The sequence below is a fragment of the Delphinapterus leucas genome, chromosome 2 (assembly GCF_059928025.1).
Source record: "Delphinapterus leucas isolate spDelLeu-1000000601 "Yukka" chromosome 2, BTC_Dleu_Yukka2, whole genome shotgun sequence".
Classification (NCBI taxonomy): Eukaryota; Metazoa; Chordata; class Mammalia; order Artiodactyla; family Monodontidae; genus Delphinapterus; species Delphinapterus leucas.
Genome location: NC_143130.1, coordinates 176947275 through 176971353, shown reverse-complemented (window position 1 = coordinate 176971353; position 24079 = coordinate 176947275). Strand labels below are relative to the sequence as shown.

The window sequence follows — 24079 nt, the reverse complement described above, 5'->3', positions numbered from 1 at the left end:
GAGGCACTACCTCTGGTCTGAGACCCACGCAGTGCCCCCATTCTCCTCCACCCAGCCCAACAGGCAGGCCTCAGCTAACCTCAGGTGACTCAGGGCAAGCCACTTCATGCTCTGGCCCAGGTTTCCTCATCCAAAAGGGGGGCATCTCAGGAATGTCCCCAAACCCTGTGATAATGATTTGCAAAGTCAAGACTCAAATGTGGCTCTCTGGCCCCAACACCAAGACCATTGCCAAGGCATAGCCCCTCCGCACGGGGCCAGCCACGTACAGCTGTGACTGCTCCTTGCACATACACCCAGAGCTTCACGCACAACTCCCACCCCCTGGGTGAGGTGCTGGGCTAGCCCCGGGACACAGCTGGGCAAGACACAGGCCCTGCCCCGGGGAGTACAGAACTGGTGTGGAGGCCAAACCCAACTACTCCGCTGGGCCTCCATCATGGAGGGCTGACTGGAGGAAGCGGCCTTTAAGGGTGAGGGCGGTGGTGACCACACAGGCACTGGGTCTGGGGAGACTGCGTGGTAGGATCAGAGCCAGGCTTCAGGGTCTGGATTAGCACAGTGAAGGCAGGGGCTGCTGAGGTGCTGGGGCTGGACCCCCTCCCATTCCCTGTCAGCCTTCTGCCCCTCCCACCCACCCTACCCCCTGCCACCAGGAGCCTCTCCTAGAGTCCCTCCTTGGGGAAGAAATTCCCAGACAGGGCTTTTAGAAGAGCTGAAACATTCAATATAAATAATAAATGCGAGATTTTTATAATTAAATTTTAATACATTCTTATTAATTTTAGACAAACTCCCTGGCAGGTCATTCACTGTGAGTGACTGAGGCAACTGGAGACGTCTGAGGGGTGTCCCCAGGCTTTGGGTGGGAAAGGTCTCTGAGGAATGGGGTCCAGGCCCAGCTGGGCTCTGTCTCTGAGCTTCGCCCTCCTTATGTGTAAAATGGGAGTGACTGCTTCCCTGAGGAAGAGCCGGACAGTGCGGTGAACGCAGGGCTGCTGGGGGTTGGTGTCATTATCTCTGCCGTTCTGCTGTGAGTGGACACTCCCGGGAGGCGAGCCGCGGTTTCATTTCTCAACCATTAGCCCCTGAGGGCAGGGCTCGCCTCATTTGCTGCCGCCTCCGAACCGCAAGAACCAAGCCCAGAGCTAATGAATGAGCGAGACATCGTGGGTGGATGATGGAACACTTGGACTTTGGGGCTTGGGGCTGACCCTCGCAACGCAGAGCTCCTCCCACCCTGCGTTGGCGGGGTGGAGGCCAGGCCTGCTGGGTGCTGGGGGTGCCCTGGTGAAGGGACAGGGCTCCTGCCTGGAACTCACAGCCAGAAGGGAAGAGGCAGGAAAGACACGCCAGAGAGGTGTAGGATTCAAGCATGCATTATCCGTGTTTATTGAGCGCCTGCTGTATGCTGGGATCTAGTGTGCTGAGCGCGGTGATGGGAACCTGGGAAAGGTGGGCCTGGGTACATAGGGGGCGTCGGGGAGATGCTGGCCAATAGGCCAGCTCTTTGTCTTGGGGGAGGAGGGTATATAGAGGGGTCTGGGCTTGTGGTCTCCGACAACTTTTAGAGCGTCGGGGATTGTGTCTGGCCGCCAGTCCAGACGCCTCGGGGATCCTTTCCTCTGGAATTCCTTCCCGCACCCCAGCCCCTCCGCAGTCCGCGATGCAGAAGGGCAGCAGAGCGCCTTGTCTGGCTCCCCCTGCCCCCAAGCCCAGCTCGCAGGTGAGGAAACTGAGGCCAGGGGAGTCTCGGGAGGGCCCGACCAGCACCCGGGGAATTGGTGGCCGAGCCTGGCGGAGGGCCCCCGGTCGGGCCTTCCAGCTCGGCGCTGGCTGCCGGGCTGCGCCCTCGCCCGGCGGGGCGGTGGGGAGGCGGCGTGGGGCCCCGACCGGAGCGGAGCGCGCTCCCGGCGGACGCGGCGGCGGCTCCTGGCGCGAGGGGCCGGGATGGGCAGCCATCAGTCTTCCCAGGTGTGTCGCGTGGTCCCTGGGCTCAGCCCCCCGTCCCCCTTTAATGCCGGCCATGGCACGGAAGGACGGGGAAAAGCCCCCGGGAGCGGCCTCTCCCGGGCGATGGAGAGCCCTCCCCGCGCCCCCCGCTTCGCGCAGGAAGTGCGATCCCGCCCGGGCCGCAAGCGGTCCGGGTTGTTCGCCGGCGCCCGCAGGGTTAACGGCAGCCGGTGGGCCCCCTGTCCGGCCCTCGGAGGGGCTTCCCGGCTGCGCCGGGCTGGGCGGGGAGGGTCTCCGAGCCGCGCGCGGGCGGGTCTGCGCAAGCCCGGCAGGGAGCCCCGCTGGCGAACAGGGCGCGCAAGGGTTAATCCCTTGGGCCCGGAGGGGCGAGCCAGGCCCGGACCCCAGGAGCTGAGGGCAGCAGGGTCCCTGATTGAGGAGTCTGAGGTCCCGACTGCTAGCACCCTCGGATCGTGTGCGTGTCAGGTTCTGCACTTCCATATGGCCCCCAATTGCCCGATTTGAACATTCTCCGACTCGGAGATTCTGCAATTCAGGGCTTGGCTTCCTCCGGGAGGGAGCGCGGGGCTGGAAGGGTTAACGGGCGGGGTGGGGCGTGGGGGGGGGTGCAGCGGGGACCGCGGCCGCCGGAGAGTTAACGCAGCCAGGCCGGGTCCCCTCTTTTGCAGGCAGGCGAGACTGGGGTCGCCCCGGTCAGCGCGGTCCCGAGTCCCCGGGCCAGCCCCTTCCTCTCCCCGGGGGGCGTAACTCGGTGCGCGGCGGCCCGGGCGGGCTCACCTGTTACTCGGCCGAGGCCCCGCGCACCCATTGAGTCCCAGGGACTGCGGCCAATGAGTGTGGGCTGGGGGCGCGCGGGCCGGACTTTGCAACAACCGAGCCGCGCGGGGGTGACCCGCCGCCGCGCCCGCCTGTGCCCGCGGTGCCCAGCTCCGCCCGGCGCGGCCGCGGAGCGCACGCCTCCTGCCTGCTGACCCTCTCGTTTGGTTTCTCGCAGGCCTCTGCCGCAGACATGGAAAAACTCAGGTGAGTGGAGCGTCTTCCGTGCCGCGGCTCTCGGGGCCGGGGTCGGGGATGGGGCGCTAGGGAGGGCGACGGGAGAGGGCTTTGCCCGAGCGCATCTACGGCCCGCGGCCGCCCGGCGGGGCTGGCCCGGGCCGGTATGCGTGTGTGTGGTGCGTGTGTGTGCGGGCGCGCGCGCGCGACTAGACCGCGGGGAGCGCCGCGCGGGGGGTCCCCGGCCGGGCCGGGGCCGATGCGGCTGCGGGTGGGAGCGCGCCAACCAGGGCCGGGACGGCGCGCGCGCGGGTTTACGCGGTACCCCGGGCCCTGCCCTGGACTCTGGATTGTCCCCCGGGACCCTGCTCCTGCCGTTAGGCATCAGTCCCCCGCGCCGGCCGGTCTCCCATCCCCCAGCTGACAGTTGCCTGTTCTGAGTTTTTAAGTTTCCACCTTGTGGGGGCAGGGGTGGGGGATGGGGTCCTCCCGGCGGGCCAGGCAGTCGCGTCTTGGAGCCATTTTAGGGGAATCCCGAGAGGGCGTCTGGGGAGAGTCTCCCTCGGCCTCCCTCCAGGTGCTAAACTTTGAGCCTTAAGGACTCCACTGGGCGCCCTTCTCGGCTGGCCCAGGATCAGTCGATTTGAATATTCACAACTTCCCTTGGGCACCCTGACCCCCACTTTGGGATCACCCCTCCTGTGTCTTCCTTCCGGAAGCTGAACCGAGGCCCAGCTCTGGCTGCTGGGTTTCAGGAAGATCCGCGGGGCCTGGAGGGTCTCTTGGCCTCCTCCTTCCCCCTCTTCCCCCCTCCCAAGGCCAGGATCAGCATCCCTGGGGAGGCAGCTCGGTAGCAGGTGCACCCATTCCCCAAGGGGCAGGGACCCAGCAGAGCCCAGCTTGTTCCAGTGCAGGTCCCACGGTCTAGGGGATAGGGCCCTGGGGCCTTCCCAAGTGACCCTCAGTGCTGTGGATGAGTCACTCGGGAATGCCCAGGGGGACCCTGGGGACAGGTGGGCCCACACGGAGGCCCCAGACTGGACATGAGAGCAGGGCCATCTTCTGGCCGCTGAGCTGGAGTGCAGTCCTCCCTTGTGGGTCCCACAGGACCAGAACCCATTTGTCTTGGGCTGGGAGGAGGAGTCCAGTCTCTTAGGTCGTAGGAGCTCAGACACAAAACCAAACGTCCATCAGCCAGGCCCACCTTATCATGGTCAAGGTCCAGGTGGGGCTGATGAGGCCCAGATGGCAGCAGCTCTGCCTCTGGCCACATAGATGAGCTCAGGCCTCTGACCTCATGCCAGGACCCTCCTCTATACCCCCATCGGCTATCATCTCACCAGTACCCCTACTGGATGGGGCTGTCTGTGGAGGAGGCATCACTACGTAGCTAGGACTTGAAAAGAAGGTAGCATTCATGGGGCACCTTGAGGCCAGCCTGGTGGGGGGCCCCTCTCTGGTTCTCTTTCCCTCTCTCTCCATGCCCAGCCTGGAGCTTGTGAGCAGTAGGGACAGAGACATGGCCCAGCCTGGCTGGAACACAGGTGGACAAGTGAGCCGGGTGGGCAGATCCACTGTCTCAGCTGCTGAGGGCCACGAGCATCTCTTTGTTGGGTGGGCTGAGGGCTTCCCTGAGTGGAATCCTGAAGGTTGGTCGCAGTGGCCAGGGCCCAGGCTTCTTGGCTGCACTGAGGCATGGGAAGCAGAGCTCAGAAGCTGGTGGGATTGGGGGTCCCGTGTGGCCAGGACACAGCATAGCCTCCCAGAATTGGGGAGCATCCTGCTCTCCTCTCCCTCTCACCCTATTAGTAGTTTCAGAGCGACCTCGAGGGCCTTTCCAGACTATTTCTTCCCAGCCAGTACTGGGGCTGCCCCTGTAGGGTTCTGCCCTGCATTTAGTGTCGGGGGTCCAGGACCAAGAGGCCCCAAGGGATGTAGGGGAAGCTGGTCAGCATGGCCTCCCATGGTGTAGGTCACAGGGTCTTCTGGCAAAGTCCTGACCCTCTCTGGGGCTCAGTTTCCTCATCTGTAAAGTGGGTATCCTGAGCACCCCCACCTTGCAGGGCTGTTGGGAGGACGACCTGAGATACTGGGGTCTGACGGGCCTCACCTGGGACCTGGCCCACAGCAGGGGTCCAGGTAGAGGTTCACTGTGGGGCATCCGACCTGCACAACTCTGGGTTCCCAGGCGGGAGAAGATTCATTTGTGGTCCAAGTGAAGGGGTCTTGGCTGTCCAGCAGGATGGCTCTGTGCCGGGGTCCTTCCTCCTGTCCTGGGGCCCGCATCGCAGGCTGGGCCTAGGAATCTGAACTGAGCTCCGAGAGGGCAGGCCCTTTGCCCCGTCCAACACTTGTCACACAACACACCCACCCACCCGCAGTGCCTGAACCACAAGGACTATGTCCTGTGACCCTCAGTGGCTCCCTTCGTGAGCAGGTACCCAGCTGGGGCTCCCTCTGCCTGAGCCTCTCTCCTCACCACCCACCCCACGCTGCAGCCCCACTTCTGAGTCCCGAACTAGCTTCACCTTCACGCCTCTCTGCCTTTCATGCCTCTCATGCTGTTGTCTCTGCTCAGAATGCCCTTCCACCCACCTTCTTGTCCACATGACAGACTAGTTATCCTCCTTGTCACTTTTCTCTGTGGCTTTTGTGACTCTCCTATCCCTCACCCCCAGATGGGCTCATTCCCCCTCTGTGTACCAGGTCCTGCGCTGGTGCTGAGACAGGTCAGCCCTCCAGAACAAGGACCCAGGCCCAAAACACAGGCCCCCAGGGATCCCAGGTTGGAGACACTAGCCTGGGGAATCAGAGAGGGCTTCCTGGAAGCAGCGACACTTGAGCCAAGGCTTAAAGAATGAATAGGAGTTTGCAAGGAGGACAGATAGGACGAGCCTTCCTAGAGGTGCAGAGTCCTGGGGGCCTGAGGAAACAAGGCTGTGTTCAGGGAGACCGGTGAGGGGTGGGGAGTGGCGGTCGGTGGGGTGTCCTCTGTCCTCTCCGCCCCATAAGGAAGCCCCTGCGAGCAGAGCACGGGTCCATTTCTCCAGCCCCAGATCTGGCCGCCTCTGCTCTGGCCTGATGCATGCCCCCTGCCCCTCGCTCACCCAGCTCTCCTGCCTCTGACTGCTTGAAAAACCCCTCCTGTGACACTCAAATATTTGCGGATATTAGCGAGTCCCGGCTGGCTGTCGGCACGCGGAGCCGCTGCACCGCTAATCCCAAGTTAATCCCCTCCTCTGCCTTGTCCGCCCCGGCTCCGCCTGTCTTAACAACCGCCGTGGCCGCTTTGCTGCATGCCTTTTGGCAAGCCATTTCCTCTGTGGGAGCCTCAGTTCTCTCCTCTGTCATAGAGCAAAGTGGGTCAGTCGCCTCACATGGCACCTGGGACACAGAAGGTGCCTAGGAAACCCAGAGCTATTCCTGTTCCAAGTCCACCCCTCCCCCCACAATATAATTGTTCAAAGTTGTGAGCTGTGAGAGGCATCTAGAAAAGTAAACATCTGTGCCTTTAGAGGTTAACTTTAGGACGACCGCCACCCAGGTCAACAAGTTGAATGCTGCCCACTTCCCAGGGATCAGCCCCCATCGAGACCCTTCCCCAGTCACAGCCCCCTCCTCCTCCCCCGGAAGTCTTCAGGATCCTGGCTTTTGTGATAAAGTGGTTGCTTGTTTTCTTCCCGATTTGGCCGCCTGAGAGCATCCCTAACTGACATCGTTTTGTTTTGCCCGGTCTGGAACTTCACATACATGGTGTCTATTCGCCTGTGCTTTCAGGTTGGCTTTTTTTTTTTTTTCCACTAAAACATCATGTTTTCGAGAGGCGTCCTTAGAGTGCGTGGAACTGCCCATTGCTGGCTGTCTTGGGGAACGGCATTTATGAGTGAAGTTACCTCTTTGTTCAGTGATGGCCATCCGGACGGGCGGCTTCCAGCCTGGACCATTGTGAATGAAACTGCTGTGACCGTGCCTGTCCAGGTGCTGGGGAGCTCGTGCAGCCTTCCTGGGGTACCTCGGGGCGGCACTGCTGGGGCACAGGGCACGCCCACCGCCAGCTTTAGGAGATGAGGCCACGCCCTCCCCGCGGCACTGGGACTCCCTGTGTCTCCGCAGCCTCCCCTCACTGGGCTCCCTCAGGCCACAGGCGGGGGAGCTGCTCCTCCGGTAGCGGTAGCGTTAATTGCACGGCCCTGGATTACTGCCCATTTGGGCTTCCTCGTTTGTGACTTCTGTGTGTTTTTCCATCGCTTGTCCTATTGATTTGGAGCTCTTCAGAGAGCCCTTGTCAGTCACACGTGTGGCAAATGCACCTCCCGCTGGTTGCTTGCTTCTCACTCTTTCAATGGTCCTCTGATGAACAGAGGATTTTAATTCCGTTGATTTTAATTCCGTTGAATTTCTCTTGAATCTTTCAGGCTTTTACTTTTTGATGAAAGCTTTTTGTGTCTTGTTTAAGAAACCCTTCTGACGTCATGAAGCTATTGAAAGTGATTTTCGCGTATGGTTTTGAGGTCAGGCTCCTCTTGGTCGTCGTTCTTTGTGGGTTTTGGTTGCTGTTGTTGTTTGGTTGGTTGGTTTGGTTTTGGTTTTTCGTTTTGTGTTTATGTGTTTTTTTTGCTTTTTGGGGTTTTGTGGTTTTTTACTTTGGGTTTTTCTTTTATTGGTTTTGGGGATTTTTTTTGTTTTTTGGGTTAAAAAAATTTTTTTGGTTCTTTGGCTTTTTTTGTTTTCTGGTTTTCTGGGTTTTCTGTTTTAAAATTTGTTTTTGGTTTTTGGAGTTTTTTTGGGTTTTGGGTTTTGTGTTTTTTAATTTTTTCGTTTTTTTGTTTGGGTTTTTTGTTGTGTTTTTTTGGGTTTGTGTTTTTTGGGTTTGTGGGAGTTTGGGGTTTGTTTGTTTTTTGGCTTTTTTTTGTTTGGGGGGGTTTTGTGGTTTTTTTGTGTTTTTAATTTTTTCGTTTTTTGTTTTTTAAATATTTTTGGTTTTCCTTGTTTTGGGTTTTTTTTTTTTGCTTTTTGGGTTTTGTGGGCTTTTTAATTTGGGGTTTTTTTTGTTTGTTTAGTTTTTTGTTTTGGGTTTTTTTGGCTTTCGTGGGGGTTTGGGGGTTTTTTGATTTTTGGCTTTTTTTTGTTTTTTTGGGTTTTGTGGGTTTTCTGTGTGCTTTTTTTCACGCAGACGCCAAACGCTCAGGCCCATACTCTTGATTCATTCGTGTCACCCACGCGTGTTGCAGGGCTGCCTATACCAGACGCCACTCGCTGTGCCGAGACACTATGCCAAGTGCCAGGCTGACGCCCAGGAGGTCGCCCCAGAGATGCCAAATCGCACTGACCTCATTTCCAGAGGCTCTCCCTGCCCACCCCCTCTAACCACCAGGCCTCGATGCCGCTCCTCAGGCCCATCAGACAGGCTCCTGCCCCAGGGCCTTTGCAGGTGCCTTTCCTTCTGCCTGGAATGTTCGTCCCCAGATATCCACGTGACTCCCTGCCTCCCCTCCTTTCACATCGTTCTCAAATGTCATCCCTGGTCAGGGTGGGGCTCCTAACCACTCATTCCATGTACAATTATAGCCCCTCCCCCAGCCTCCTCCTCCTCCCTGCCTTGATTTTCCATCTTCCTCATCCCCACCTGACTCTCAATTTGTCTTATTTATTTATCTTATTTACCTCCGCCTCCCCGCCAAGAACAGCAACTGACTGCTGACCCCCAGCACTTAGAGCTGTCACGTAGTAGATGCTCAGTAAATGCTCTGGAATGAGACCAAAGTGTGGTGCACAGTGAGGAAGGAGGATGGGGAACAGCTATTCCCCACACTTCATGATGCCCGAGAGGGGGGCCTCCACTCTGCCTCCCAGGAAGGGGAGTGTTGGGGACACTTTTGCCCCCCACCCCCTCAGGGAGTAGTGGTTTTTAAAAAAAATCACCCTGTGAGAGGCCCTCAGAGGTGTGAGAACCTCCACCGGAGGGATCTGGCCTCAGCAGCATGTAGGGGAGCCTTCCTGAGAGGGAGATGCTTGGACGGAGATAAGGAGGAGTGGGGGGAGGGCATTCCCGGCAGGGGGTCCGACGTGGGCAAAGGCCCGCGGGCAGGGGGGAATCTCACCTGGCAGCTGAGCTCTGCCGTTCTCGGGCTCTCGGCCTCCTGCCCCTGCCAGCCAGGAGGGATCACGGAGCCGAAGGGGTTTGGGGAAACAGAGGCCAGAGGCGGAAAGGGGCTTGTCTAGGTCTCCAGGGTCAGGACAGCCACAGCCTCCCGGAGCAGCTGGACACTGCCGAGTGGGAGGAGGCCTCTGTGTCTGGGCCAAAATTTGCAGCCCACTCGCCCCTTCCAGTGTTCCCTCCCGAGGGCCACACCCGCACCCTTCCCAAAGCCCAGAGTGAGGATGCACCTCCGAGGCCCCCGGGCCCCCACTGACCCTTCAGAAAACCCAAAGCTCTTGTGTGGCACCCAGCGCCCCTCTGTGTGGCCACCTGAGCCCTGGACCCAGCTGCTCCTCCCGACTCTGCCTCATTTCTAAACATGATTCTAGCAGAGGAAGTCTTATGCGCTAATTCTTACTAAGCTGTGAATGACTGCCTCACTTTGATTTCTCCCTTTGGGAGTCAGGGCATTATAAAGAGACCCTCCACATGGACTGTTCTCTCTTACGTTCTTCTGCCCTGCCCTTCCAAGTCTCCTGTCCTCACAGCCCATCTGAGTCCCACTCCTCTGCAAAGGCTCCCTGATGAAGTACGTGGTTAAGAAGGTGGACTTACCTGGATTTGAATCCCAGACCTGCCACTTACTGGCTGTGTGGACCTGGGCAAGTTTCTGAACCTCTCTGATTCTCAGTTTCTGCATCTCTAAAATGCAGATCATAATAATAGCACCTAACTTGGAAGGTTGTTTTGCGAATGAACTCGTGAACGTGGAGCTGGGCACGTGGCTGGCGCTCTGTGGGCCGCTTCACCCTGTTAGCCTTCTGCCCGCCTGTCACATGGTCTCATTTGTTCCCAGACCCTGTTTCCTCAACCATTGGGCAGATGGCATTATTCCCATCGTGAAGGAGAGGACCACCTGGCGAGGGGGGGTGTCGGGCTGTGACCTGCAGACCTAGACTGAGTTAGGACTGCGAGAGCATTTCAGAGTCGGGGGCAGCGGGCCGGCTCTGCTGTGCCCCCAGACTGCATTTTTCCCAGAGAGGGCACATCACCAGTTCTGGTGGTGGCTGAGTATTTCAGAGCAAGCACGTGCCGTGTACCTGTTTCTCAGCATTCTGCCTCACCCCCATTAACCACGGGCAGAAAGCCAGCCCTGACTGTTTGAGATGTCTGGCCCCCTCCTGCACGCTCTCACCCTACCTTCCTGACAGCCTGAGAGCTGCCGCATCGCCTGCATCCCTCGACAGGCCCACTGAGGCTCTGGAGGCATTGCCCATCAGGGCGCCGGTGTCGGGGACAAGGCCTGGGTGTCTTTCTTGAGCAATGGAGGTGCTGCTACCTGACATGGGAAGGATGGAGATGGGGCAGGCGGGGATGCACGAGATGTCTGTGGGATGGGTGCTCGGGAGCAGGTATCCTGGGATCCTCAGCCCTCGTGGCAGACAGCATGGGGGGGTGCCCTGCCAGGGCAGGGGGTTGCGCCTCTGTGTCCTGGCCAGAGGGGCTGCCACGGGGAGGGTTCTATCCTGGCTCCCATGCTCACTAGCTGGGTGCCCTTGAGAAAGGCCCTGGCCCTCCAGGCCACAATTCTTTCATCTGTACAATGGGTAGCTTCCCCACTCCCTGCCAGGCCTCAGGTGAGGATTCAGTGAGGGGACTGTCAAGGGCACGCAGTAGGTCTCACTGGGTGATTGAGTGATTGAATGGGGGTGATCTCGGGGGAAGCTTCCAGAGGAGGTGATGGTCACAGGTGTCCTTTGGGCTTTGGTTACTGATGGGGAAACTGAGGCCCAGAAAAGCAGCCTCCTTCCTCGGCCCCAGTGCCTTGCAACCACCAGCTGCTGCTAAAATCTATAATCATAACGCCAGTGTGCTTTTCTTCCAGACTCAGTTTGGCCCCCAGGACTGTCTCCTGTGGGTGTGGAGAGGTGCGGGGTAGGTGGGGCAGTGAGGGCAGAGGGAGCAGGGACCAAAGGCATCCCGGAGGGGCCCAGGGGCACGTAGAGAGCGCCGGGATGGGGCAGGCCACCCTATGCCCCGCGCTCCAGGGTCATCAACAAGCCTCCCACAGCCCTGATTACCTTTATGATCCCCAGAATTCTGGAAAGCAGGCCCCACCGCCGGTCCAGTTAATGCGTGCCCGTGTCTGTGGTGGGGTGGTCACATGAATGAAGCCAGCGTGGGCTCCGTGGTGGGCAGTAATGAACCTGATCATCAGAGTGTTGCACGGCAGCCTTTTCTCACCTGGGCTCCAGGGCAGCGTGGCGGGCGCTGGGAGCTTCATCTGGGAGCCTCACCAGCGGTAGCACCACACCACCCACCCGTCCTCCCAGCGGACGCCCCCTGAACATGGATTCTGGGCAGAGAGCAGGTGTGGCCTTGGGGCAGGGGAGAGGTCCAGGGCCAACGTGTGCACAGTCCCACCCTCCAGGCCCCCTCAGTCTAGGGGGTGAGGAAAGAGAGTAGATGAGCAGCGGTGCTGGGCTGGGTGCTGGGAAAGACGAGGCCAGGCGGGGGTGCCCAAGGAGCCCCAACACAGCCAGAAAGGGGGGCCTTGGGGGCTTCCTGGGGCCCGCTGTGTGGCTGGCCCTACCTCTCCTGAGGCAGCCTCCTTGGGACTCCCTGTCCCGACTCACCCACCAGAGGGACAGCCCCAGGCCGGAGCCTGTCGCCAGTCCTTTCCGCTGTGGAGCTCCCCTCGGGCTCCCGGCGCCCCGAGCAAGGGGACCGGACACTTGGCCCGCACTCAGGGCCAGGCGCTCTCAGCCTCCTGCCAGCTGACCCAGGCCTGGGCTCTGGCCACACTCATCTCCCGGCCTTTGCCCAAGCTGTGTTTCCCGCGCAGATGGCTGGCCTTCTTCATGACGGGCACGGGATGACCTCTCCTGCCGGTGCTGGAGGCCCTCCTCCATGGGGTCACCTCTGTCTCCGTACTCGGGCTGCCAGATAAAGTACAGAATGGCCAGTGAAATTTAAACGAATTTAAATAAATTTCACTGGGCATCCTCTACTTTATCGGGCTCCCCGATCTCAATAAGCAGCTGGATGCTTACTTAGCGTAAGTACTTCCATGCCGTGTTTTGCACGTACTTACACTGAACACTCATTATTGACCTGGAATTCACATTTCACCCTCTCATGGTCATTTCAGGGGGCTGAGCCCTTATGGAAATCAGAGAGCAACTTCTTCTGGCAGAGCCAGACAAACAAAACCAACCCCCTAAAGCCACTGACCTCAGAGGCAAGGAAAAGCCCAAAGCACTGGAAGCTGCGGAGGGGAATTCGGGTTGATTGTCAAGAAGCCTGCAGCCTGTTGACCTGGGGGGGGGGGGGGCGGGCGCTTTCTCCCTCTGAGCCCCAGTTTGCTCATCTGTAAAATGCATTCACTCTGTGGTTTTCATTCACTCAGCGAATGTTTATTGGGCCCTCCTGGTTGCCAGCCTCTGCTGCAGGGTCTGAGGACCCAGCAGGGAATGAGGCAGACAGAAATCCCTGTCCTGGGGAGCTGCCACTCCAGGGGGTGAGGCCAAGGACACACAGGCCCGGCAGGGAAACGGGGAGAGAGGATGCCTGCAGAGTGTAGGAAAGGCCTCGCCAAGAAAGTTGTGTTTGAATGTTGACTGAAGGAGGAGAGGAGCAGCCGTGGGGTATCTGGGAGACAGATCCAGGCAGAAGAACAGCACGTGCAAAGGCCCTGAGGCAAGGCTGTGCTGAATGCGGCTGGAAGGTGAGGTCCAGGGGGCAATGGGAAGGCCACCTGCCATCAGGTGATCAGCGTGAACACGTTGGGTTTGACCCAAGCGATGTAGGAGCTTTGGAGATGGGGGGTGGATTGGACTTAGCCTTCGACAGGACCCCTCTGGCTGAGAGCGGGTGAGGGCAGGAGCTAGTTAGGAGGCTGTGCAGCAATCCCGCGCGAGAGAAGTTGGGCGGCGCTAGAAAGAGAAAAGGAGTCAAGGGTGCCTCCAGGCTCAGGGAGGAGTGCTGGCCCTGCTGGGTCGGGGCAGGGATTGGGGAGGGAAGGCTGTGGATTTGGGGAGGGCGAGCGGAGTGGGATGCAGTGGGCCCCACAGGTCTGTGCCGCCTGCGAGATATCCAAGCAGAGACGGAGGCAGCAGGGGGCATGCACGCCTGGAGTCGGGGAGACACGAATTTGGGGGCCCTTAGTGGAGCGATGGTATTTGTGGCTGGGGCCACCATGGGGTGAGTGTACCCAGGGCAGAAGAGAGATTGGAGGCACTATTCCTGGGTCCTGCTGGTTAGGAGGCCAGGGAGAGGAGGGCCACCCGCAGAGGGGGCTGAGAAGGACGGCCAGGTGAGGATGGTGTTTGCAGGAGGAGGGAGGCGTCGACCGTGCCGTTGGCCGCTGAGGGCTCAGGTCGTCTGAGCACTGAGCTCAGGGACCGGCGAGAGCTGGTTCAGTCGCGTGGAGGGGACGTGAGCCAGGTTGGGTATTGGTCCTGGCAGGCTGGGTGCAAGGACAGGCAACGTTTCTTGGAGCAGAGATTGAGGACAGGTCCAGGAGGGCCAGCAGAGGGTTGTTCTCAGTATGGCAAACGTACCTCCGTGTTCTTGTGCCGGAGACAATGATCCAGTAAAGAGGGGAAAACTGGTGGTCTGGGAGTGAGGGGAGGGTAGCTGGAGCCGCGCCTGGAGTGGGCGGAGGGGCTGCCTGGCGGGCTGTCTATAGTAACAGGCGGGCAGATGCTGGTAGGTGGGGAGACCTGGCGGTGGCATCTGCGAAAGTTCCCTAGGGGTGGCTTCTTTTTTCCCGTGGAAGAGGAAGCGAGGTCATCAGCTGTGAGTGGCGATGCGGGAGGAGGCGTTGGGAGGTTGAGCAGAGAGGAGAAAGTGAAGGAACGGAACAGGGGGTGTGTGGTAAGGTTCCCGGGTCAGTCTGCCGGATGAGCAGAAAGGGAGGCCTGTCAGCTCGGCCGTGTGACTTCCTGCCATCTGTACAGGTGCAGGCGCCGAGTCTATGGAGAGCTGACCCTAACCAGAGTGGGGTTTGGGAGGTCCGGGAGGGCTTCTTGGAGGAGGTAGATAGAATGAACTAAAGAACAGGGGAGGGGGCGTTCTCAGCAGGAGGGGCAGCATGTGCAAAGGCCCGGCGGTGACTCTGCAGCTGCTACACCCACTTGCCCAGGTTGCTCTTCTTTGTCCTGGCCCTGAGCACCCCTGGGTCCACCCGCCCACTGAGGGCTCCCAGGCTGCAGAGCTGCCAGCTCCCAGCACGTGGTTCTGCCTTGATGGGCGTGGGGGGAGGGGGTGGCGGGAGCAGGGCTGCAGCCGCCTGATAAGATGAGGCGGAAGCGAGATGTTCCCTGCAGCGTCTCCCGTCTCCTGTCTCTGGGCAGGAGAGCAGTGGAGCATCCGTGTCACCGGGCCGCGAGGAGGGAAGAGGGACTGGTTCCACTGGATGACCTCGGTCAGCAAACCAGGAGAGAGCAGGGCCTGAGCAGGCGTAGAGTTTGAGGTCACCCCCTGTCTGGCTTGAGTGGGTGACCCCTCCTGGCTGTGGGCCCCCAGGCCAGCCCTGTGACAGTCCCCTCCCCCAGTACACACGCACACCCACGCACGCACCTGCACGCTGTGGCACAGTGGCCTGGCGTGTCCAGAGTCCCCTTCTCCGTGCACGTGGCGTTGCTGGTGAAGTTGCTGCAGAGTCAGCCAAGGGGCTGCCCAGGGGCTGGGCAGGCGTGTCTGAGCCACAGACCAGTGCCAGCCAGATGCCCAGAACTGTTTCCCTCCAAGGAGACGCTCACGGCCCACCAGGAAGCGGGATGAGCTGTCCTGTGGGACTCCAGGCCCCTGCCCTTGACCCTGCCAGGTGGCTCACCTCTTAGACTCCAGCCTCTGCCTCCGTCAAGCTGGCCGTGGTCGACCCTCACAGGGAGACCGTGGCTGTGCCTTTTTGTGCTTATGATGTGTGGGAGACGGTTCAAGGAAGAGTAAAGGGCTGCGATTTGCACTAAAATCTGGCATCTCAACGTGAGGGGAAGAACAGCTGGCCCAGTGTTGAACCCCAGGAGGGCTGTGTGACGTCATTGCCATGAACCTCAGTTTACTCGTCTGTCATATGGGTGTGGTGCACGCCTCCCTCACAGGGTGGCCTGAGACTAGATGAGTAGGTATGTGTGGGCACCTGGGGCAGGGCAGGCCCTCGGCAGGTGCTGGGGGCGTTGGTTAACAATTCACGCCCACCTGCCCCTCGAGAAGGGTCCTCAGTAGGTTCCCACTGGGGACACAGGATGGAATCGGTGCGGCAGTGAACAAGTTCAAGGGGAATAGAGAAAGACTGTTTGTTCTGAGACACAGAAAAGTGGTGGCCACCAAGCATGGGGGCACAGGCCAGGGCACGGGGGGCCTCGGCAGGGACAAGGGGGCTCTGAGACCCTGCAGGGGTTGTCTCTGGCTCCTTTTGTGGAAGGATGGGGGCACCAGACCTTCTACAGGGAGACTCAGAGGTGATGCCAACATGGGACAGGGACGGAGGCTATTCTGCAGGGACCCGCCCCCGGGCCCACGCAGGGCATCCCAAGAGTCTGATGCGGTGGTCCCAAGGTGCCCGCTGGAGGCCCAGCTGGGAGAGGACCAGCTGGCCTGAGCAGCTCTGGGGGCAAAGACCTTCTCCCAGGCCAGGGCTGGGCTCACCTTGGCCAAGGTGGCCCGTCAGTGGTAGCTCTGAGGGTGGTTCCATGGTGTCTGCCTCTGCTGGGCATTGCCCTTGACACTGGGAGCTGGCACGAATCCCTGTGCCATGAGTTCCAGGGTGTCGGCCCCTGCGGGAAGGGGAGAGGCCAGTGGGGGAGGGGCCGGGTGCTCTCACCAGCACCTCAGGGGAGCAAGGAGGACTTGGGGGGGCTTACCCCCCCATTTATCCAACCCCAGAGTAGGCCCCGGGGATATAAAAATGCACTGGACCTTGCAGCCCCGGAGATGTTTCTGCAGCCGTTCACGCAACACGTGTTGCTGGTCTCTGGCTCCACGTGGACACAGCACGGGGCACCGGGACGAGTCGGTGAAGGAGGGAGGTGGTCCCAGGAGAGGGCAGGGGAGGTCCCCAGGTCCTTGTCCCCGCAGGAATGAGAGAGGGTGGAGGAGGGAATGCTGTCCCTGGCGGCAGGGACCTGAGGTGGTGGTGGGGGGGGGTACCTGGCCTAGAGGACAGCGAGGACAAAGGCCCTGAGGTGGAGAGGAAGGGGCTCAGGGTAACTCGGGCACAGCGTGGAGCCAGCGCGGGGGAAGGGGGCCAGCGCGGGGTGAGGTGGGGGCTGTGGGGCGTCTGAGGGGACGGGGGCTTCGGGGAGGAATCTTGGGGAATTTTGCCCAGAGGCGGGAGTGGTCTGGCTGGGTTTCGTGACCTGCCATCTGGCGGAGGGCGGAGACCGGACTGGGGGCCGGCACGGGGCAGGAGACCGGGCCCCGGGACAGAGGCTCAACCCCAGTGACGCTCCCTGGCGGGCAGGCTGGGGCGGGATGGGTGTCAGGGTCCCACCAGTGAGCCCTGGGTGGGGAGGAGTTAACCTGAGCGGGAAGGAGTGAGTACCATCCTGGCAGAGGGGACACAGCGACAAAGTCACCAAGATGAGAAGCTGCCTGCAGCATGTGAAGAATGGCAAGCAATTTGGTGTCACTGGAGCATGACGGGGGCCGGAGCCTGAGCACGGAGAGTGCGTGTGGAGACAGGCAGGGCCACGGGGCTGCCGCGGGGACCGGCTCCTGGTACCTGGGAGCCGGAGGGCGGACACTCCTTCAGCCCCACCCGCCCCATCACCACAGCCCACCAGGGAGCACCTCTGCCCCCAGGAACCTTGTTCACACCGCGGAGGAGGGAAGGATGGCCCCCGGGCCCCAGAGCGCACATGTCCTTCCTCCCCGTGCCCAGCACAGCATCACAGGCATCGGGGGATTTCAGCCGCATCCCAGACTTGCTGTGTGATCTTGCTTAACCTCTCTGGGCCCCAGTTTTCTCATCTCTAGGAAGAGGCGCTCCCCATGCCATAGGCCTGAAATGAGAATTTGCGTCAGAACAAGAGCGGTTGTCAGGGATAAATGCCTTGTGTGTGACCAGCGGCAGAGTCTGGGTCAAGTCACAGCCATGCCCCCCATTCTCTGTGCTTCCAGGCAAGCCCCGCCCCTTCCCTGGGCCTCAGTTTCCCAGGGTCCCAGCCTCCCTTCTACTCTTCTGAGAACTCACCTGCCAGGAGTCCCCAGCGGAAGGGCCTTCTGGGGTGGGGACTGGCTGGCGAGGGCTGGGACGGGGACTCCCCCAGGGATTGCTGGACTCAACCGAGCCGCCAAGGGGAGACTGGGTCTCTGGCTACTCCCACGGGAACGGGCCAGTCCTGCCCCTCCTCTCCGTTCACTCAGCAGCATTGGGGTCATTGGCCAAGAGTGAACCCTGGGCCTGGACTTCCAAAGTCCAGTTCAAATGGAGATCAAGCCGCTGCCTCTCCCCCCACCCCTCCCCCAGCCCAGCCTGCAGATCAGCCCAGGAGACCAGGGCCAAGGGCAGCCCATTTCACAGATGAGCAGATGGGGGCTTACAGAAGTGGCGATCGCCATGCAGCTCGCGGCCCAGGGCTGAGAGCTTCCCTACCCGTCCCCCCGCCCCCCCGCCCCCAGCCTATCAAATCAACACTTTCAACCTTTTCTGGAGGGAGGGGCAAAATTTGATCCTTAGTAAATTTTTTTTTCTGCACCCCACAGCATGTGGGATCTTAGTTCCCTGACCGGGGATCAAACCCGCGCCCCCTGCAGTGGAATCACGGAGTCTTAACCACTGGACCGCCAGTGAGGATTTTTCATGCTCACTGTAGGAACTATGACAAATCCAGAAAAGTATAAAAGAAAATGTTTTAATTGCCCAGAATCCCACCACCCACCCAAGACAACATTAACATTCCTTCCCTTCCGTTACCTTGTGTGGCGTCTGTGCGCAGTTATTTTGTAAATGGGATTGTGCCGCCCCTTCTCTGAACACATGCACTCGCCCGTGTCTCTAAGCCTTGTCTGGACGCCTGATGTCCGGGGCAGCGTCCTCCCGTCAGATTTCTGCTCTGGCTCCGGGGCCAGCCAGGCCACCGGGAGCCCTCCCTGGAGAGACTACAGGAAGGGGGCGACCAAGCCGACTTGTGCCTAAAGCTGTGATGTACATCCCGTTGCCCCCAAGCAGGGTGGCACCGTGGGGCTGGGGTGGGTCATCCACCCGCTCTGTCCCACCCCCCGCCCAGCCCAGACAGGCCACAGGCAGGGTGAGTGAGAAGGGGTGCCAGGAGGGGTGAAGTGGGTCCTGTCCTGGACCCCTAACATCCAGTAGGTCCCACAACCTCCAGAATACCCCACTGGTGTCTGTCAGCAGAGGTCGGGGGTCACATGCCCTCCATCCTCCTTGCCTCCCAGGCTCTCTGACCAATGGGTCCTGCAAGGAAGGAGCAGTAGCCGGACAGAAACCTGGAGCTGGGGGAGCCTGCCCGCCATGACTTCCCTCTGAGGCTGAGATGGGGATGCAGGCCTGGGGTGGGACTCGGTGCCAGCAATGCACTCGGGCAGCCGGGGCTGGCAGGTGCCTACCCCCCAGCTCCTATGCTCCTACCCTGCCACCCTGCTGATGACAAGGAGCTCTCCTGCCGGTGGGGGACGATCCCTCATCTCTCTGTGACTGCGTGCCCACGGCGGGCCCAGCGTGGCCCCCGGTCCCCGTTCTGAGCAGCTCTGTCCTCTTCACCCACAGGCTGCGCAGCCCCTGGGTGCCCTCGTGCCTCGGGCAACCCCGCATCCTGCAGGGCCGGCTGGCCAGGTCCTCACCCTCGCTCTGGGACAGGTAACACACCTGTTGTCTCCCCGGCTCCTCGGTGTTTCTGCGTCTGTCCCCAGACGTCCATCCCACATCTGCATCAACTCCCCCGACAAGGCCCAGAGAGGGGGAGGGTGTCGGCTGCCAGCACACCCTCGCCATTGCTTCCCGGCCATCTGGTCTTGGAGGCGAGGCCCCGGTGTCCCCACAGACCAGCCCCGGGCTCGGTCCTCGGGCTCAGGCCTCTGCTGAGCAGCCAGAGGGGCTCCTGGTGGGAGGCAGGCGGGGTCCCACTCTGCGCCGAGGGAGCTCATCTTTCTCCCCTGTGAGGTGGGGAAGCCTTCCAGGGGCTTCCCACGGGCAAGGAGGGAACCATGAAGCACGCACCCACCAGCACACACCCTGACGGGTTAGGCCAGATACTGATCAATTCACCAGGACCCAGGTCAAAGCGAGATGACCCCCCCCCCCGGGCAGCAGTGTGAGCAGGGCTTCCCGAGCCCCCCAGCCGGGAGGGTGACCCTGATCCAGAGGGTGGGGCATGAGGGATTTCCAGGCCCTCCCTGTGCATCTGTTGAGGGGCCCCCTGAGCCAACTCCACACCAGGTGGGAGGCAGAGGCACTGAGCATTCCCCCCATGGTGCCTGCCCCCAGCATCATCTCTTGGCGGTTCTGATGATCCGGGGAGTGCAGGGACCACGGTGACAGCCCTGCTCCCTGAGGGTGGGTGCTCCAGCGTGTGGGTGCACACATCCCCGTTTTACAGATGTGGAGACTGAGGCTGAGGTCAGGCAGGGCTCGGGCAAATGCCCTGGGAGGGAAAGGCAGGAAAGGATGGTGGTACCAAACAGGTGACTGAAGACCTCAGGGTGCCCAGCCCAGGGCCCTCCCTGGACCAGGCAGGGGAGGGGACATGTCCAAAGCTCTGGAGTAGTTGATGGCCAGGACTTGGTGAAGGACTGTGAAGGGTGGCCACAGGCAGTGAGAGGGGTCACCGCGGCCTCTCAGGGTCTGACTGGGGACCGCTGGTAGCTGTGACCTTCCCAGGGCTGGGGAGCACAGGGGGCAGAGAAGAGTCAGCACTGGACGCACTGGCTGTGAGGTGCCTGGAGGCTTCTGGGAGGAGAGGCCGGTGGCGGCTGGACGTGGAGGCCAGTAGAGCCCTAGAGAGAGGTCGGGGCTGCAGATGGAGGCTGGGGAGGGGTTCGTGTGTGGCTGGGCACAGAGGACCTTAGGCCTGAGATGTGCGGGGAGGGGGCGAGGGGTAAACCAGGGCCCTGAGGATCAGCCTCGGGGACGGAGCTGGAGTGGCAGAGGTGGGGAAGGCGTGGTGGGGCACCGGGGTTGGCGCTGCTGTGACTGAGGGACCAGGGGGGCGTGTCCAGGGCCAGGGCCCAGGTGCCTCCAGCAAGCGGGCTGGGGGCTGTGCCAGCCCAGGGCTGGACCCGCTGCGGCTGAGGGGTGGGTGGGTGGGTGTGAGGGGCTCAGGAGGTGAGAGCAGTACTTGAAGGGTGGTGGGACAGAGCCGCCCAGTATGTCTGGAAGGCCATCCGGAGGCCAAGGGTAAACTGAGGCTGGGGTGGGCCAGCTCGATGAAGCTGGCTGCCTCGTGAGGGGTGGTTGCGGCTCAGATGCCCGTCTGGTGGGTCCTGGCTCTGCTCGGAGCCCACCTCACAGCCCTGTCATATTTTCCTCCTATACGTGCCTTGTTGGTGAACCTGCTCCCTTGTTCACTGTTTGTCTACCCTCGAGACTATAAGCTCCGCGGGGCGGGGACCACGTTTGTCTCATTCGTGCTGTGAGGCGCAGGGAATGGCGGGACAGGGCAGGAAAGGAAGGAAGGAGGGTGACGGGTGGATGCATCGTAGGGGGATACGGCTGGGTCACATCAGGGGTGGACAGTCTTGACGGCAGGGTCCGAGCTGTGGCTGCAGGCGGGTGACCAAGGTGGGGGAGGGCGGGGGCTCAGGTGGCCCCACGGGTGCTCTCACCTCTTCCCGAGGGTGCAGACCCCGCCTGTACCCTGTGACCGAGGGCTGTGGGTGACCTGCAGCCCCTGCAGGATGACTGACTTCAGGGGCCGCCACCCCACTCCCACGCCTGACCCCGTGTGTGCAGGGGGCCCGGGATGACATGGGAGAGCCCCCAGGAAACTCGCCAGCCCCCTGGGGAGAAAGGCCTGGGCCAGGGGCAGTCTGGGACCTGTAGCTGCAGGGCGCTTGGAGTGAATCAGTCAGGCGTGCTGCCTGGAGGAAGCGGCAGGGCCTGCTTGGCAGCCATGGGCAGGCACTCTGCCACTGGTCTCCCTCCTTGCTTGTCACTCTGCATCTTCCTTGGGGACCAACTCTTGGGAGGACCCACCCCACCCTTCTCTGAGGTTCTCAAAACGTAGGCAACTCTATTTTTATTTATTTATTTATTTATTTATTTTTGGGGGGTACGCGGCCTCTCACTGTTGTGGCCTCTCCCGTTGCGGAGCACAGGCTCCGGACGCGCAGGCGCAGCGGCCATGGCTCATGGGCCCAGCCGCTCCGCGGCATGTGGGATCTTCCCGGACCGGGGCACGAACCCGTGTCCCCTGCATCGGCAGGTGGACTCCCAACTGCTGCGCCACCAGGGAAGCCCTATTTTTATTTTTAAGAATGTAGACCTGGGCAGGAATCCAGGAAGGCTTAATCGGGGCTCTCTGGGTGTGCGCCTATGGTAACACGTGTGGTTTACAGACAGGGCCCGAGACTGAAGCTCACTCTACCCTGGGCTCTGGAGGAAGCCTCCTGCTTGCCCACAGCAAACCCACCAGAAGTTACCATCCAAAGGGTCTTAGCTCCAAATGGTCCCCTGAGGAGGGTTGGGCTTCCTCCAGCAAACAGCCCAGTTGGGCCCCTACTCCGACCCGGACACCTCTCTGAAGCCAGGGCTTTGTGTCCCCAGGGCAAGATGGGGACAGTCGCAGGTGGACTTGGGGGGTGCATGGCGGGGACCAGCAGCCAGGTCTGTGTGATGGCAGGGACCCCGCCCACCCCGTGACACCATGGAGTTCACCTTCAGGCTGCACCATTCTGGGCTTCGTTGTGACTGTAATGTAGGGGGTGACGGGAAAAGTGCAGGGGGTGACAGAGCAAAGCGCACACCCAGGGCACTGAACGGCAGCTTGAACCTTAGCCTCACTCGTGGCTAACAGCCAGCAGAACTCCCCTGGTGCCCCTCACCCACCGGGCCGCTCTCCCTTCCCTGCAGAAATCAGCCCTCCCGGCTATTAAAGGTGAGTCCTTCCCCCTTGGCCCCTTCTGCGTGCTCAGCCAGTCAGGGGAAAGGTGCCTCAGGTCAGCCCGTGGTTAGGTGCTCTCTGGGAGCTGGGTGGCTGCCGATAGGAGGGTGTGGCCCCTGCCCTGGTGGAGTTCACGGCCAGTCCCCTGGGTGTGGCCACCACACCTGTTCCTCCTGCCTTGTGCCCAACGGTAGCTGATGTGAATTGATGGCATATGGCTCAGAGGGTGAATCATCCCGTTTCTGTTTCCTGAGCATGGGAACTCGGCGGCCCGGGGTCCCAGAGGAGCCCTCAGTCTGTGGGGAAAATAGTGCCTCAAGAGCCAAGCCTGGCCCTGGAAGGCTTCCTGGAGGAAGGGAGACATGAGCAGGCCAGTGGTTTTCTGAGTGTCTGATGCTCTGTGCAGCTAGCTGGCCACTGTGGCGGATGCTACCTGGACGTGGGGCATCCAGGCTCATCCTCTCCCTGGCCCAGAGGTCACACAGCCTGCTGGGACCACACAGTCGATTTGGGGAAGACAGTCCTGGTCTAGGGTGTGGCACTAGTGCCTCTGGGCCTCAGCGTCCCCAGCCAGCGCTGTGGAGGAGCAAAAGTGGGGGACCCTGTAAGCGGTGCCATCTGGAGGTCGGCTCCCAGACCGAGTGACTGGGTGCCGATGGGTGCTCTTTAAACCAGGGTCCTTTAAGCCGCCCCAAGTACTTGCCCCCGCCAGTGCCAGACTGGCTCAGGGTCAGAGACCCTGACCCCCGGGGCGGGGGCTGGGCGGTGTGCGTGCCTGTGGTGCGTGTGCGCGTGCGTTGGTGCGGCCGGGCGCACCCCGTGCGCACCCACCGGCGCCTCGAGCTCAGCGCCGCGGCCCGGCCCGCCGCCGCGTGTCGTTGCAGCGCGCTGCAGGAGCAGAAGGGCGAGCTGCGCAAGCGGCTGTCCTACACCACGCACAAGCTCGAGAAGCTCGAGACCGAGTTCGACTCCACCCGCCACTACCTGGAGATCGAGCTGCGTCGAGCGCAGGAGGAGCTGGAGAAGGTCACGGAGAAGCTGCGCAGGTAAGGGGGCGGGGCCATGGAGGGGCGGGGCCTGGGCGGCGCGGGGCGCGGGGCCAGCGACCTGCCGCTAGCAGAGCCGTGCCTCCCACCCGAGCTGGTGACCCCATTCGTACACGGGGAGTCCAAGGCTCAGCGAGGGCAGGCGGCTCTGACAAGAGTCGCGCTTTGTGCCAAGAGCTGCCAAACCAGGATCTGAACTGGCGCTGGCTACTGCCGGGTACAGGCTCTTCCCAGGCACCTCTTCGTCCCCTGCTCATTCCTTCTCTTGTATTTATGTGGTGGGGCGGCAGCATGACACAGAAGCAGCCATCTCCAGACCCAGACCCCAGCCACTGTCGCCTGGGTCTCTGACTGGGAAACGATGTCCAGCCTTGGAGGTGAACCAGCATTTAGAGACGGTTCCCTTGAGCAGCCCAGCAGCCAGTGACAGCAGGCTAGGTGTGCGGGACCCTGAGCAATGACTCCCTTGAAAACAAAACTTCTGTAAACATCGCGCTGCACGTGTAAGATGGGTATTCTTCTAAAAGATATTACATGCTTTCCAGCCTTCTTTTAGGAAAAATGTAAAGAAAACGCAAACTTTGCTGTTGGCTTGGTTTGTTTTAAATGTTTATAGAGCATTGGATTTGCAGTGAGGCTGTTTGTCCCTTTTACTACTTAAGCACCTCCAGCCTCAGTTTCCCCACTCGCAAGACAGGGGCCATAGCACTACACATAGGCTGTCGAGAGGATGGACACTGCCCCTTCCGCCGTCACACCGCGTGGCGGCAACGGCTTCCCACCCAACACCTGCCTCCGTCTCAGCCTCTTCCAGGCGGAACCGTATCCTATTCACTGTGTGTCCCCAGCACTCACCCCAG

At 60.9% G+C, this 24079-nt stretch overlaps 1 protein-coding gene across 3 annotated transcripts in view; it reads left to right on the top strand.

The window, feature by feature from the left end:
• Positions 1-24079, top strand: part of BEGAIN (brain enriched guanylate kinase associated) — a 44900-nt gene that overhangs the window by 13865 nt on the left and 6956 nt on the right. For 2 of the 3 annotated variants that reach the window (XM_022576076.2, XM_089908199.1), the window contains exons 2-4: positions 2969-2997; positions 18843-18932; positions 23058-23219. In XM_022576076.2, coding sequence (XP_022431784.1) covers positions 2969-2997; positions 18843-18932; positions 23058-23219 — 281 coding nt within the window. The remainder of the gene's footprint in view (positions 1-2968; positions 2998-18842; positions 18933-23057; positions 23220-24079) is intronic. The other variant, XM_022576077.3, reaches the window with a different exon arrangement.